Source organism: Natrix helvetica, assembly GCF_964273705.1.
Source record: "Natrix helvetica genome assembly, chromosome: 1".
Classification (NCBI taxonomy): domain Eukaryota; kingdom Metazoa; phylum Chordata; class Lepidosauria; order Squamata; family Natricidae; genus Natrix; species Natrix helvetica.
The window spans coordinates 77,549,863-77,567,445 of NC_138548.1; the positions used below are offsets into that span (position 1 = coordinate 77,549,863).

Sequence of the window (17,583 nt, forward strand, 5' to 3'; positions counted from 1 at the left end):
GGGAAATTAAAATGGAAGGCAAATCCAGAGCTGCCCATTGCAGACTACATGGCTGCTGTTGCTATCTTTATCCAAAGGTAAGAAGGTAGCTTATTAATATAAGATGGTGCCCACCAGCAGCAATTTTGCAGTGCTTAGTTGTTACTCCTAAAGCGTATCCTGACAAACAATCACAGTAACAAAAATGCACAATCCAAGGAGATATTTCTTCCTATGAGCTGTGTTTTCCAGGGTTATATTTACATCCAAATCTATGTAGGCCACACCTATGCAAAGTCCAATTAATACCATAGATGAAAACATTGAAAGTATTTACAAAGTACAAGTCATTTATCAAGATTTTATCATTTGTTTGCCTGCTTTTTTTCTATTTGACTGTGCAAAGTAAATTGACACAGCTAACTTCTGAATCTCATCTGTATGCAGGAGGAGATTAAACTTTCAGAGTTTGCATCACTTACAAATGCATACAAGGCAGTAGAGTCATCCAAAAATTGCTCAATCAAATCTCCATTCCTCATGGCTTCAGTGCTGCGAACTCCCACAGGTTTAATAAAATTTTCATCCATCAGCACAGAGGCCATTGTGACTGCTTCAAGCCGGGAAGCTGCAAAGCTATTGGAAATCAACCAATCCACCAGTATGGAGCCTGAAAGGAAGAAATGGAGTTAATCAGACAAACAATATCTACTGCCATCTGATCTCCAAGACAGGTAGAAGGGGAGACAGTCATACTATGTCCTTGTGATAAATTTTATACTGTATGTTGCTGCCAACATACATTTCCCAAGAAATGTCTAGTTAAAAAAAATACAGAAGCAGACACTCTTAAGATTAACTTCTGGGTCCAAAAATATCCATCAGTATTTTTACTGTTAAAAGTTAAAAGTTAAAATATGTTGCTCCCCTCTGTATTAATAGATTACATTTACATATTCCCCTTTAATTATAATCTTTAATTCCTTCTAATTTCCTCTAGTGTCCAATTTTTAAACTCTCATCACGTTTTTGAAGGGAAAAAAAAGAATTAAAAAACAAAAACATTTTTCCCATGGGAAGGATTCTTATCTCAAATGTATATGGACTCATAGTCGGTTTGTAATTTTCCAAAAGCAAAGTTTTGGAAAATGTCCCCTTTTTTCTGTTTATTAAAAAAAGTTGTTTTACAAAAAATAATAATCCTTAAACTCTATTCAAAACATCTTTTGCTAAGGATTGAAGCAAAATCACCCATTTCTTTTCAAACTTTTCAATCCAAAAGTTCCTAATAGCTGAAAAGTTAACAAGGAATCTCTGAAAGTGATTAGAAAGGGAAGTTGGTAAACTCAGTGTCCTTCTGAAGAGGCAGATTCTGATTTGACCAAGATGGCTGCTCTCTCATCTTCCAGAGCTCTAAACCCACTATTGTTTTGCAACCTACTCATGAGGAACAACCGTATGGAATATGTATGTGCAATCTCAAGTCCATCATGTGTCCAGAGAAGAATTATGAAGAGGGGGTCTACTTTCTGTCATGGTTGTTGGCTCCACACTTAGTTCTCAGTTCTCCATTTTCCCCCGCAGAAGTTCCTAGTGAGTTTTATAACTGATTAGTGAGATGAATCTGAATCTGTCTGATTTAATTTAGCACTCTAACCACTAACATGCTTGCTCTAATAGCTTCATCTTTCAAAGCATATTTCCATGCAATTTCTGAAATGTGCCACATGTTTTTTTTGGAAGCAGTGGAACAAAAGAAATTGAAAATGCATTCTTTACTATTTTTCACACACTTGATAATTAAAACAGGTTCTGAAAATGTTTTCTGGTAGAAAATGTCTCTATAGAGGAGTTTAATGAAGAATAAAGTTGATAACATGTGTACCTGTAAAGCTTTCTTTATACAAACTGCCTTGTCTGGTGTTGGGTGTTATCTTGATTCCGCTACTGCTGTCATACATTTTGTCCACAATATGACTGGAGGAGAAAAAAAAATCAAAAGAGAGTCAGTGATAAACAAACAGAAGAACCAGTTTTGTGAATTTACCCACATTCCACTGTTTTCAGCCAATAGCATACTTTCAATCCAAAAATACTCAGAACATGCTTGGAATCCAGTTCTGCTTACACGCAAGTCATATTAATCCATTTCTCTCAAGGGATGGCCATCCTCTATGGCCAGTAACCATGATCTGTGCTTTATTACATTGTGTTACAAAATGTTATGATATAGTATGGAAGTCTAGGATGGATTTATAGGTGAGTTCCAGAGGAACTGCATCAGGAAATTTTGAGTGTATATACAGAAAATTTTGTATACATGCAAAGAGGAGGCTGTAAACCTATTGTTGTGGCCCGCCAGCGGCCAGCAGAGCTGGCAGCAGATTCGGACACTGAGGAAGTTGGGGAGGAACATGGGCCAGTCCTGGAGTCTGGGAAAAGCTCTGACAAGTGCTCTGCATCGGAGGCAGAGATAGGGCCAGGGCCTTCTGACAGTTATCAGCTACCTTCGTGGTCAGACATCAGTGAGGCAGACGAATAGCTGGAGCTATTGTGTGTGCATGCACAGAGTTGGCGGACAAAGGGAACAGCTAAGGAACAAGGGTCGACTTGGGAGTAAGGCGACAAGTGGACGGTGAATGGCCCCTCCCATAGGGAATAAAAGAGGAGTGAAAGGAGAGAGGTGTTTGCAGGAGACAATTAGTTCATTCCTGCATTCTTGCCAAGTATTGCAGTGTCTGAAAGATATCGGCCTGGCTACTCTCCAAACCTGATAAAGGTCAGTAATTGTGAACTTTCTTCAAAGACTGTGGGAGAGGAAAGACTTTGCTGGCGAGGAATTCACTGTAAATTAAATAAAAGGGGTTTATTGGGGCAATGACTCGGCTTCATGCTACTGGGGAAGCCTAGGTCAAAACACCTATAGCCTTTCAGATGTAGATGAGCTACAATATCAAGCATCCCTTGCCACTGGCTTGGAAGCCTAGGGTTACGGAGATCTTTGGCTCAGTTACAAGAACTATCGCCTTCCCATTCCTAACATACAGAAACCATCCTTGTTGTTTTCAGTTCAAACCAGCAGCATGCAATAACAGATTGAGAACATATTTACCACGTACTTCAAACTGATATTTGTAGGAAGTTTGAAGGAGTTTCTCATGAGATGAAGTTGCTGAACTTGCACTGGATTGCCAGCATGAATAGCACCCGTGATATCCAAAGCCCAAATGTCACGCTCCTCTCGAGAGCAGCAGTCAAGGAAATAGTCTGTGTTGGTTTTTGTCCTTAGCTTAATAACTAACTGCAAAAGAACACCATAAGAAGCAGGGTTTATAGGAATAGCCATAAAAGAAAAGGGCCTTACAGCACACATCTATTTGACCCCAACTGAGAGATGTTTTATTGATAAAACAAGACATTCCCCCATTAAATAAATTAGCCAAATGAGCAAGAGAGAGATGATGATGATGATGATGATGATGATGATGATGATGATGATAATAATAATAATAATAACAACAACAACAACAAAAAGTCAAAAAATTAAGGGCAGATGCTAGCAACTTGAAGAACATGCGTGAGCAACGGCTTAAAAACAACAAAATTATAGATCAGCTAATCAGAAGGTATAGATTGGATACAAGAAACATCAATGAAGCTGTAGAGATTGTAAAACAGCAGATAACAGCAACAGCTAGGAAAATTGAAAGATATGAGGCACGAATCATCCAGTATAAACAAAATCAGCAATTTCGATCAGACCAACGGCCTTTTTATCAAAGTCTTAATGTGAATGGTGGCACCAAAAGTCAAAAACCAGAAAAGCAGGCCACAGTTGAATTCTGGAAAGAATTGTGGGAAAATGCAAAGGACTACAATAAAGAAGCAAAGTGGATACATGACTTTGAGGAAAGCATTGGTAATAAACAAATGCAAGTATTAGAAATAACAACGGAGATGGTCAAAAATCGAGTAAAAAAAGTAAAGAATTGGACATCACCTGGAAATGACCAATTACATGGTTTCTGGCTCAAATATCTGACCAGTTTACATGCAATGTTGGCCAGGCAACTGAATGAAATTTTACAAAATGGTCAAATTGATGAATGGTTGACAACTGGAAAAACATACTTGATTCAGAAAGATGCAACTAAAGGAACAATACCTGAAAACTACAGACCAATAACATGCTTGCCAACAACCTTTAAATTACTCACAGGCATTATTGCAGATAACATTATGGATTATTTGGAAACAAACAACATCTTGCCAGTAGAGCAAAAAGGCAACAAAAGAAGGAGTAGGGGCACAAAAGATCAGCTCCTAATTGATAAAATGATATTAGAAAATTGTAAGAAAAGAAAAACGAACTTGAATATGGTCTGGATTGATTATAAAAAAGCATTCGACTCATTGCCACATACTTGGATCATAAAATGCTTAGAAACAACTGGCATTAGTAAAAATATTATATCCTTCACTGAAAAGGCGATGAAACAATGGAGAACTGAGTTGGCAGTAGGGAATGAGAACTACGGAATGGTCAATATCAAGCGAGGAATTTTCCAGGGTGATTCACTTTCACCTCTTCTCTTCATCATCGCAATGATCCCACTATCAGTAATCTTAAAAAAAATGAAATTAGGTTACCAAACAGCCAAAGAAGCTGAAAAAATTTCACATTTATTATATAAGGATGATTTGAAACTCTATGGAAAGTCAGAAATAGAAATCCAATCACTGACAAACACAGTCCGAGTATTCAGCACCGATATTTCAATGCAGTTTGGCATGGAAAAATGCGCCACTGTATCCATAAAAAGGGGCAAAATCACTACATGTGAGGGAATTGAAATGCCCAATGGCCAACTAATTAAATGCAATGAAAATGAAGCCTACAAATACTTAGGCATTTTGCAGTTGGATAACATCAAACATGGAGAAGTAAAAACTATTGTCAGGAGAGAGTACACCAACAGAGTTAGGAAAATTTTGAAATCTAAATTAAATGGTGGAAATACAATCAAGGCCATAAATACCTGGGTAATACCAGTTATAAGATACACAGCTGGTATAATTAACTGGACACAAACTGATTTGGACATTTTGGACAGAAAAACCAGGAAACTAATGACAATGCACTACAGTTTACATCCACGTGGTGACACTGATAGACTATACCTGCCCCGAAAATCAGGTGGCAGAGGATTATTACAAGTGAAGCAAATAGTTGAAGAAGAAAAACATGCACTGGCTGATTATTTAAAAGAAAGTCAAGAACATCTATTAATCGAAGTAAAGAACAAAAATCTATTGAAGGCCCAACAGACGAAACAAGAATACAGAAAAGATGTGATAAAATCAAGAATGGAGAGTTGGCAGAACAAAGCATTACATGGTCAATTTCTGGAAAAAATAAAAGATAAAGCGGACAGTAAAAAAACTTGGTTATGGTTAACAACAGGTACATTAAAGAAAGAAACAGAGTCACTAATCCTGGCTGCGCAAGAACAAGCTATCCGAACAAATGCCATTAAGGCCAAAATCGAAAAATCCTCTGATGATGCCAAATGCAGACTCTGCAAAGAAGTTGATGAAACTGTTGACCACATACTCAGCTGCTGTAAAAAAATCGCGCAGACTGACTATAAAATGCGGCACAATTCAGTGGCACAAATGATCCACTGGAATTTGTGCAAAAATTATAATATTAAAACAGCAACAAACTGGTGGGAACATAAGCCTGAAAAAGTCATCGAGAGTCAGATGGTCAAGATCTTGTGGGATTTTCGCATACAAACGGATAAAATACTGGCGCATAATACACCAGACATCACACTGGTTGAGAAAAAGAAGGTTACAATCATAGACATCGCAATACCAGGTGATAGCAGGGTCGCTGAGAAGGAATATGAAAAAATCGTGAAATACCAGGACTTAAAAATCGAAATCCAACGATTATGGCACAAACCAGCAGTGGTAATTCCAGTGGTAATCGGCACACTGGGTGCTATTCCAAAAGCACTGGAATTACATTTAAAACAGTTAAAAATTGACAAAATCACCATCAGTCAAATGCAAAAGGCTGCACTGCTTGGATCTGCACACATATTACGAAAATACGTTACGACGTCCTAGGCCCCTGGGTGGGGCCCGACTAGTAATTAATGCCAAATCCGGCGAAACAACTGGCCGCTGTGATACACTTCTGTTGATGCAATAATAATAATAATAATAATAATAATAATAATAATAATAATAATAATAATAATAATAATAATAATAATAATAATACTTTGGAACAACTTATATCCTCCGACATTACCTTAACAGTTCCTAGGTCCTTGGTTAGGACTCGAGCTTTTAAGCTACCAACCAGCCCCAAAGGCTGTGAATCTCACCAAAGATTAACTTAACAACAACAACAACAACAATAATAATAACAACAACAACAACAACAACAACAATCATCATCATCATCATCATCATCTGGGATCCCATGCATTCCAAGATCAGTAGGATAAAAAGCTCATCAGATTTCAGGAACATCATTAGGTTAACATACAAATTTCAGTATAGCATTCAGTTGAATCTGAATGAGAGAATAATTTCAATGGTTCTTTCCCTGCTCCTGTTTTTCAGCCTTGAAAACAATTCCCTGCTAAACTGTTGAAAATTTATCAGGTTGTCTACCTTTAATCTTCCGCTTTACTAACCAGAAAATGCAACCCCCACATTACCCAACAGATCTGCAATATGCAGGAATTGCAGGGAAGCAACACAACAAGTCTAAACTAATAGAGAACAAGTAGATTTTTGTAGCTTGGGGGAGGATTGTATATTAAAATTGCATTAGGTTATTGGTTAGATTAGATCAGTTATATTAAGCCATCAAATACAATCACCTGAATTAGTGTGAGGACCTGATTAACTATGTCTAATGACTAAAGAGTGATTGGTTACATTGACTGGATTCACTAGGTTAGAATGATAAAATAATAGAATTGGAAGTGCTCGCTGGGGAAATCCCAGTTAAAACATTGCAGAGAGACAGATTCTGGCCTCTGCTTCATCACATCTAGTAAAAGAGTTCAATGTTATTATGAGTAACTGGTTTCCCAGTTGTACTATTCCAACTTTTTCCAACTTTGCCCATTCCCCACTTTTTTTCCTGCCATAATATCGTTTTGGGAATCCTGTTTGAAAAGAAAGCAGCTCTCTCAGAATATTATGCCAAGTCATTCCCAAAACCTAGGTCAGGGATGTCAAACTCATAGTGTCATGGCGACGTCACGTGACATATCATGACTTCTCCCCCCCTTTGGTAAACCGGGCGTGGGCGGGGCCAGCGCATTATGCATCTGGGCAGCAGGCCACAAGTTTGATAACCCTGACCTAGATTGTTTTATTCCCTAATTGCTTTGTCTCATTTTAAAGTCAACACAGTAGTAAGAGAACTAAGCAAAGAATCCAACATGGAACTTACCGGCCTATTCTCATATTCCAAACACGGGCAAGTAATCGTACAGCCGTCCAGAAAAATCCTTCCTTTGGGAGAAGACTCCTGCTTTCCCCCCACCACTTTATAATAGAGCAGCCTGTCCTGGAAAAGAACAAACCACCTTGCTTTCCAATTGGGGACAACGTGACCCTGCAAACAATAAAAAGAAACAAAAAATAGCGGTTTCTGAAGCTGCTCAAAAGCAGCTCTACCTGTTACACTAATTACACAAAGCAACACGTTTATTCATTCCGACTCATAAATTATTGCATCAATACATTCCTGATTGAACAAAATCCTAGTCACTGAGGCTGTTACACTTATTTAATTTTTCCCATTATGCTTCTATGAAAATAACCCAAGGGTTATTTTAATAAGATCTATATTTTAGAGCAGAACACAGATTCATAAAAGTAATTACAATGTTCATTAAAACCAAAGAATAAATATAACCAATATTGCCCCACTCACATTTACAATCCATACAGCTATTTTTTTAAAAAAATGCCTTCAAGTCGAGTCTTGTTTCCAGGTTATTGTCTGCACAAGTCCCTGCAGTTTTCTTGGCAACTGCATTTTTAAAAGGAATGGTTTGATATTTCTTTCTACCTACAGCTTAGAGTGTCTGACTCAAAGACAACCAGTTGGTTTCCTGTCTACAATGAGTCTAGAATTTAAGGGCTCCCATTTTTCAATCTTGCACCTTTAACCGCTGTCTCTCTACTGTTACAGATGATACTGTATTACAATAAAAACTAAAAGATTTTGAATAATAGAGGTATTGCATTCTGAAAGAAAAAAAAGCAACCAGCCCATATTTACTGAAAATTAGGTGGAGATGTGTTTAATCTGTTAAAAAGACTTTCAGATAAAATGTGAAATTGATAGTGAAATTGCCCTGCCCTCTTCATGGAATTTTACTAACAGTCCAGAAGATAATATCATTTGTGGTATTAGCCTACATTTCCTCATTGGTTTTCAAACTGCAACCGGACAAAAATCCGAAACTCTCCCCTTGTGAAAAGTGCATTACATCTTCTTTCTCCTAACAAATCTGGACACCAATAAGACTGGGTGTTTTCCTTTCTCTGTTCCTTGCTGTGCACTTCTTTCAGAACTTATAGGGAAGTGTGAAAGGTGCCGAAGATGGGAGAGAAAGGAATGGCTTTGGAAGCACAAATGGGAAGGTGAACCAGGTGAGAAAGGAGTGGCGCCTTCAGACCCTCATCCACCACTATCAGGAATAGCTCCTCCCACTGTATTTTAGGCATGAATTTTCCTGTATATACCTGTCAAAAAATTGCACTTTTGTCCCGGTACATGTGCTGCATTATATAACTACCCTTCCTCATTCATAAGACTGCTGACAGAATTGTCATACCTTTTCTCTCTTTTTCTTTTACAAGTGATATCTATATAAGGAAAAGAAAGCATGGCTTTCTGAGGTCCGTTTGATTGGTAGGAATAGAAGCCCTCTGGCTCAAAGCCCTTTTAATTCTCAGAGGATGATTTATGGATGATAATTCTCATTGGATGAACCATGTAGCAGTGGGAAAAGCTAGCGTTGTTTATGAATGGAACACAGTGTGGTTTGGACTTTCCATAAAGCTCTGAGAAATCTTTGAATTCTTACAATATTTTGCCCTCTGTGATTTCAGAGAAGGCTTCTATTGTACAATCATTCTGTCTAGCTCAGGGGTGTCCAAACTTGGGAACTTTAAGACTTGTGGACTTCAACTCCCAGAATTCCCCAGCCAGCATGGCTGGCTGGGGAATTCTGGGAGTTGAAATCCACAAGTCTTAAAGTTCCCAAGTTTGGACACCCCTGGTCTAGCTGACAGAATTTTATTCTGAGATGGAAGGTGTTAAAGCACAGATCATCCTTCAGATGTAGTCTTCTCCTTTTTCTTTTCTTTTCTCAAAAAGCTGCCATGGACAAAAAATGCCATAACTCTTCAGTGCCTCTCATTTGATAGCATTAGGCACCATTTGCATGGCTCAGAATGTAGGAATCTAAAACATGATGCTGTTACAGTGCAAAACTGTTTTCGTGACAGAAATTGTGACAGAATATCATAAAAAGCCTCTATTGAAAGTACCCCTCAGGAGATTCAATTGCAGGTCTCAAAGTGACTATGGGGTGGGGGTGGGGGGATGAGAGTTTAAGTGAGGAGCTGCTGAATTCACATATATCAAACATTTTCAGGTTAACTCAAAAGATCTCAACAAACACAATGCACTTTTAATACATTCCAATTGTTAACTGATTAGGTGCTTGTGATCCGTCTCTCATGTAACCCTCATTTGCATAACCAACCTGTCCTTCCCTCTCCAACTCATTCCATCATTCTAATTTAAATCTTATATCCTTTTAGTTGTACTTTGCATTTGTTGAAGTGAGCTGACAAGAGTTTGCCTTTTATAAAAAGTGTCAGTTGGAAAACATGTTACCACACTCTTCCTGAATGTTTGCTACCAAAGATCAACACAGCTGTCCTCCTACCACACCTACTGTAAAGGTGGAAATATGTGCTTTAGCCTCAAACCGCTCATCAAAATACTTGCTACATCATGCCCATTGGTGGTGCCCATTGGAAATTCCAAAGAAAAATGTTACATTTCTGAAAATGTAAAAGTCAACTGCACATTCCTTACAATGGATCTACAATAATTCAAAAGCTGCAAGCCATGCGCCTATCTAGGGGCTGCCTAAGAGCATGAATTTGAAAAAGGAGGCAAGGCTACAAATGAAATTAGAACTGTGAAAGAAAAGGAAGAGAGATCAATTTTGTAAGACATGTTATCCCAGTTCCATTCCTTCATCCTTGCCTAGTGACCACGGGAAATCTTCCAGGGACCATTTTGTTATTTCTAAGATTTATTACTTTTTTTCCTAGTCAGCTGAAGATTTCTATTTGTAATCATTTAAACAATAATAAATATTATTTAAACAAGGTGTTATAATTAAGCCTCCCCGTTAGAGATCAGTGGGAGGAAGTCTTACCTTTTTAACTAGAAAGCCCTCTTTCAGGATCCCCCTCCCTTCCTCCATGGTGGGCAAGAGAAGAATGCGCCGGTTGAGAACCTTGCAGACAACTGCAAACCGGTTCTTCTGAAAGTGAGGTTTTAAGAGGCAGGCTGACTTTCTTCAGCCCCACTCCAGAGTGACGTCTGGTCCCCTCCCTGCTCAAGGTAAAGAAAGCAAACACTGAGCTGGCAATGAGAGAGCACCTGTCCTTATGGTGAACAAGGTCGCTCCTATTTACAGTTGTAAAGGCTCAAACCGACGGATGCCTCAGGTATTATGAATCAGCCATCTGATTACACATCACAGGAAGATGTTCCTTTAGTACGTGGAAGCCAAGAACTTACCACGGGCCACACCGTTTTGCTCGCTGGGAGTTTCCAAAGTTTGATATACAGTAAAATGTCCTGTTTGTTAGTGTATTGCATATACCTCTGAGTCGGTGGGATGTGGGCAGCAGTATGTTAGTTTAGAAAATAGTTTCTAGAATAACAATATTGGTTTGTGCGGAGTAACCTGAACAACATGCTTGGGATAAAACTAAGCTTTGGTTGAGGTGTAGCAAAATTTGGCCAAAATTGATGGTACTGTTTTTAATAGTGTAGGAAGTTAGCACCCACCCCTCTCCTAGAAGAATGAAATATCCTAGGAAATATTTAAAAGGCAGAATATTATATTTCCCTGGATAAGAAATGGAGAAACATGTTTTTAGGCAGGAAACAGACTCACTCTTAATAGCCTCACCTTTGTCAATGGGCCATTAAAATGCCTGTCTATTCTACATAACAAAGATCTCCCCCTTAGCGTCAGGGTGATGGGATTAAGGCATGATAGTATTAGCCCTTTACCCATCTCACCACACGACACCTGGGAACACAACCATGCTTGGGACTCAAAAGACACACAACCTACAAAGTTAGCTAAGACCCCCACTACCCCTGGGAGTCTGACAACCAATCTGTTAGATTGGGTAATGGATAGGCGCACACACAGGCTTAATGGTAAACAGAAGCTCTTTATTAAGTACAACAAGTGAGAACAATCCAGCAGTTGTGTCTGACAGCAGCCCTTTTATAGGGAGCTGTCAGACCCTTCGACCAATAGGATTAAATCTCTGTTCTCACCGGAACAGAGGACCTTGGTGGAAACCACTGTAGTTAGAACAGATATCTAACACAATCAGAATACATTTCTTACACAGGAACAGGAAGCAGAGAGGTGGGGCTGAACAGAGACTATAAAAAACTCAGGAACTCTCAGCAAGCTCCCTCGCTTCTTTTTCTTCACTCAACATCTTCGCAGCATGTGATCCCCTTTTTGGCTAGGACCTCAAGCCATGTGGTCCTGTCCACCATTAAAACCATCTTTCCAAGCAGCCTCCATGTTTCCAGTGTCTTTTCCACCCACTTGGAATTGAACCCAGAACGACATTTCTTCCAACAATAGAAAATGTTACAAATGGTTTGGTTGGTCACTAAATCCACACCTTCTCTGTCTTACTAAAATATTATCTAAAAGCCTTGATCAAAACCAATCAATTGGCATACAGAAGATTTCTATCTGGAATATAAAAGAAATGCATGATAAAGAGCAAGAATTGGCAGATGACATGGAAGAAAGAAAAATATGTTACGTATCTGTGCAATTAAGAAAAAAGAAGGATGTTATAAATCTTAGTAAAGGTGTCCTAATGTTGTGGAATACAAATGATGAATATGTGCAGGAAAGTAAAGGTATAGGTTTAATTATGAGTGAAATGACTAGAATGAATGTCAGAAAGGAGAAGAATTGATATCATCTAAGTCAGAGGTCTCTAACCTTGGCAACTTTAAATCTGGCTGAATTTAACTCCAGAATTCTGGGAGTTGAAGTCCGCCAGGCTTAAAGTTGCCATGGTTGGAGACACCTGATCTAAGTTGTTGTGGAGTTATAGGAATATAGAAACTTCTAGGTTGGTGTTAGTTGTGTATTACCTCCAGTGAAGGATAATAATGAAAGAATCAGAAATGTTTTGGAAAAAAACCCCAATGCAACATTTCAATGAATGCAATTCAGGGGAAAAATATTTTGCTAAGTGTTTCGAATGTATGAGTGGAAAGGAGATGAGACAGTACAGAAAAAATTATTGGGGGATTTGGAAACATAAGAATGTAAGAGAACAATAAGTATCTGTTAGAAAAATATCTGTTTATTCCAAATACTTTGAATCATGGAATTATAGGGTCGTTGGAAGAGACCTTGGTTTAAGCATGTTTCTTTATAGGTACACATGATAGAATAATTAATATAAACCTGAAAATATTATTTGATTATTAGGAATGGCTGAGATATTTAGTGAAACACAGTAAATTAATGAAAAGTTGTAAATAAAAGACAAATTTTTGCAAGCCTAAACAGTGGATCTTGGGGAATGTATGAACAAATATTAGAAGATAGATCAAATTATTATTATAATGAATAGAAAACAGACATATGGAAAGAGGATGTGGAAGCTTCTTGGAAAAAGGTAACAAGAATTATGTTACATAATATTACAGAAGTACAGTATGTGTATTTGATTAATGGAAAGTGTGAAAAAGATGTTTTTACCTGATGAAGTGAAAGAAGCTATGGTTTAAAAATGTATATAAGATGTATGCACAAATGCTGCAAATGAAGAGGAGACAACAATATATATATTTGTAAGAAATGCTTTTATATACATATATAATTTTTTTATTTTTTTAAACATGCTTTAAGTGCTTGGTTAGTAAGGATGTCTTGGTTGGAAATACATTTATACTTTTACATGCACATGATGCCACGTTATTGGCAGAAAATCCAAATTATTTGCAGTGAGACTTAAATTGTATAATGTAGTGAGATATATGGCTCTAAAAATTAACATATCAAAGTTTAATTTAGCTCTGTACCATGGAGAAAAATAGAATGAATGATTGCGGCCATGTTTTTAAGCCGGCAGCCATGTGGAGCCCTTCTTTGCTGGCGCAGCAGCTTTTGGGGCTAATGGTGCTTGGGTTTCCAGCCTGACAGCCTCCGCCACTTCTGGATGTCTATTGCAGTCGTGAGGAGCCGAGGAGAGTGCGGAGAAGAGCGTGAAGGTTCTCGGCACTCCGGGAAGCCGTGAAAGCGGCTGGAAGAGGTACATGGCTTGCTTCAGCCTCCCTAGATGTCGCAGCAGCCCCAAGCGCGCCGATCTTGGCATTTTTCACATTGGGGTGTGCTGCAAGAGGGAGGGAGTGAAGACCTTTTCCAGCTGACGCAAAGGACTTCCCCGGACTTGCTTTGCTGAGCATGGGGCGACGGGCCCACACCTCCACCACCAGCAATCCAGAAAAGGTCTTCACTCCCTCCCTCTTGCAGCACGCCCCGATGTGAAAAACGCTGAGATCGGCGCACTTGGGGCTGCTGCTGCAACATCCAGAGGCTAAACCAAGCCGAGTGCCTCTCCCAGCCACTTTCATGGCTTCCCCGAGTGCTGAGAACCTTTGCGCTCTTCTCTGCGCTCTTCTCGTGACTGCAATAGACATCCAGAAGCAGCGGGGGCTATCTGGCTGGAAACGCAAGCCCCATTAGCCCCAAAAGCCGCTGCGCCAGCAAAGAGCTTACTTACCTCCTCAGCAGGCAGCAATAGAGAGCCAAGGGGTTTCTATAGGGCTCTTAGAGGCGTGGTGTGTATGGGTGGGGGGAGCGAGCGGACAAGTGTAGAACAGATGGGCGGGGCCCGGGGGTGAGCGAGCGAGGGGGCGCTCCACTGGTGGAACCAGTTCTAAATGGCACACTAGTTTTGTGGAACCTCTTCTAGCGAACCGGTTAGAGCCGGCAGGAACCCACCCCTGATATAAGTAGTCCTTGACTTACACCCATTCGTTCAAGAACTGTTCAAAGTTAAAATGCCCTGAACAAATGATAGATATGACCAGTTCTCAGGCTTTTGACTGTCCCAGGACCCCTAATCAAGTGTTTGCAATCCAGGTGCTTGGTAACTGGCTTGAATTTATGACTAAATGCAGCACCTCATAATCATGTGACCTCCATTTGTGACCTCCCTGTGGCTTCCTCAGAAATTTAGTGGGTTAGCTGGGGGTAAGTCTCCTGAACCAGTCCCCCAACCCCTCTGCACTCATACCAAGCTGGCCACCTATGTACTCCCATGCATCCTTCCCAAGTAGTCTTGCTGCACTTCCTTTTTACTCTTGTGCACCCTCACACACCCTCTTTGGTTATGAGGTGCTGCACCTTCCTTACACATTCTTCCCCATCCAGCCGCAGCCACTTACTGCTTGCTTGTGTGCAAGCCATCTGGGGCTTGCCAGCTTCCCACAACCAAGTCAGTGGTAGCATGAAGTTGCTTTACTTGTCAACCATGAGATTTTATTAATGAAGGCAATCAGTTCCAACTGCCACTGTAAATTGAGCATTACCTTGTACACTTGCTCAACTTACATTTGCAGGGGAATAAAAACCATTTGTACTTGGGCCTACTTCTAGTTAAGAATGCATAATAATGTGCTGTACTTAACTTTCCAGAATAATAAGGCTACATTTACATATAAATTTATATGGGTATTACTGTTAAGTAGATCCATGCACATTTGTTAAAAGTCAAGCCAAACCAAGATGTATAAATTGTTTTTTATTAAAGGGCTTCCTATTGACCTTTCTGTGAAGATCTCCACATGCAGGCAGTATCTCTGACAAGAAGTATAGGCAGTTTCCCTTTGTCATTCCCATAAGTCCTAAAAGTTGCTCCAAAATATATGCAACCGTTTTCTAGGGAAAACTTTAAGAACGGCGATGAAGCATTTTCACTCCTGTCTGGATGGAAATTGATGCTTCTTACGGAAATTGTATCCTACCTTGAGACTGTAGTGAGTGACTCCATACTCTTGTCTAGAGTATCTTACAGGTATGGTGAAAGCTTTAAGGTTAAGGTATCAGTGATACTTTTCCCTATTGTGAGATTTTCATGTTTTCTAGGGAAATACTTTTATGGTCAAAGCAAGATTTCAAAAAAAGAAAAAAAGCATCCTGGAGATAAGAAAGTAGGAAGGAAACAATTGTTATTCTTGCATATCTCCTGATTACTGTACTTGCTAATAGTGCGAGTCACAGACGATGTAGCATTAGTCACTAAGTCAGCAAAATGTCAGGAAATCTCTTTGCAGACATAGTATTATTATGGAGTGGGTGGGGGACTTTATGACTGAGTTTTACAATACACTCCAACAGCTTGTTTTCTGTTTTACATATGAGTCAGCCCTATGTAAATATTATGTATCTAATATGTATTTATTTTTTAGGTCAGGCTAGAGGTGGTCTAGCTTCTGTATTCTTGGAGGCTCTCCGATCCAGGCATTCAAGTCTATTAACTACTGAACCGTTCATGGATGGCGAAAGTATATCTAGCCAGATATACCAGACAGCTAGTTTGGTCTAGTGGAGACCGTAAGTCCAAGCCCTGCCTTAGCCGTGGAAGCTGGCCAGGTGACTTTGGACCCAGTCACTCTCTCACAGCCAAACCCATTTCACAGGGTTGTTGTATGGAAAATGGGATCAGGAAAAGGTCTTAGATACATTCACTGCCTTGTTTGTAAAAATAATGATGGCATATGAATAATTATCAAAAATAGATCTGCCTTCTAGTTTCATGGGGTACTTATTTTACACCTTTGCCCTTTTAAATCTTTTTGTTGAAAAGCCATCCTTTTTTATATTCATCCTATTATCTTTCCCCGATCCCCGATTTTATTACTGTTCAATTTATAATTTTCTATTAGTTGATCGATTTTTGTGTTTGCCCTGACGTTTCTGATGCCAACAATACCTAGATAACCCTCACTTATATTTTATTTCCCAACAGCACTTGAAATATTTATGAACTATCCATTGTATGAACATTGCTACTCTAAAAAAATGTACAGAGGGCCAACACTGTAATTAGTTCTTAAAGATACATGTCCATACTTGTTTGCATTCAATCAACCTATACTTTACACAAAAATAAATTCCTAGACATTGGAGAAAATGGCCGTCTTCTCACTCTACAGATATAAGGAAGGTTACCCAATCTATATACTATTTAAAACTGAAATGTGATTTTTTTACTGCTACAAAAAAAACTTCAAATATTAAACAAATCCCTATTGGAAGAAAACCTGTAGGAACCTGTATGGATGTAAAACTAAACTCAGACAGTGATGTCAGATCAGGTAGGTCTAATCAGTTCTCAAATTACCCTATCTATCTTTAGGACTACAGATTCACCCAGTGGGAGAAATTGACTGTAACAAACCATCTGTTGATGTTGACGTCAAAAGTTTTCTGTAACACTGAAAATTTATCTTGAGACAGAACTGGTTTTTCCTCAAAGAGTGCAGAAATCCTCATAAGGAGTTAGCTGGCCAGATGAAGAACTTTAGTAAGCAAGGATTTACTAAATATGAATTCAGGACAACATTTTGAATCCTTTTAAAGCAATACTAAAGTCAGTTTGTTGTAGTTGTATGACACCCAGTGGTAAGAAAAAAAAGTATACTATTATAAGCTACCATTAAAACATTTGTTGTTAATATTAGAAAAAAGTTGATTTAGAAGTCTTTACCAGCTTTTGATTTTGATATACATAAAAAAGATAATTCTTATATATATAGCACAGTATTTAGGGAAAAAAGTAATGACATTTAATAAAAGTTTTAGCACATATAATCACTATGTTAGTATATAGAAAAGAAGTTTGATGTGGCAGACCAGCAAAAAATAAACACAAAATTTACCACCCTCCTAATAAACTTATTTAGGCAACTGAATGTAGTATTTCTTTGTTCTATAAATGAGAGAAGATTATGGTTTACCTTGCAGAATAGGGAAAAATATTTTGTTCTGAGGCATCACATACTCAAAATGTAAAAGAAAAGCCTGCAAAATAAGAAGAGGAAGACTAGTGTATTAATTCATCAGAGTCTTAAAAAGGAGTATCTAGTCTTGATGATGTTGTACATGAAGTAGCCCTAAAGTTATTTGTATAATGACAACTGATTATAAACTAAGTAGAAATAAGTATTTATCGGTTAAAACA

At 38.7% G+C, this 17,583-nt stretch overlaps 1 protein-coding gene across 1 annotated transcript in view; it reads right to left on the bottom strand.

Annotated features, from left to right (window-relative positions):
* Window positions 1–10,581, bottom strand: part of PLEK2 (pleckstrin 2) — a 19,021-nt gene extending 8,440 nt beyond the window's left edge. Inside the window, 6 exon segments of the mRNA XM_081955253.1 lie at window positions 398–407; window positions 409–649; window positions 1,865–1,956; window positions 3,099–3,280; window positions 7,466–7,630; window positions 10,485–10,581. Coding sequence (XP_081811379.1) covers window positions 398–407; window positions 409–649; window positions 1,865–1,956; window positions 3,099–3,280; window positions 7,466–7,630; window positions 10,485–10,532 — 738 coding nt within the window. The 5' untranslated portion in view covers window positions 10,533–10,581.
* Between the last annotated feature and the right edge of the window lie 7,002 nt (window positions 10,582–17,583).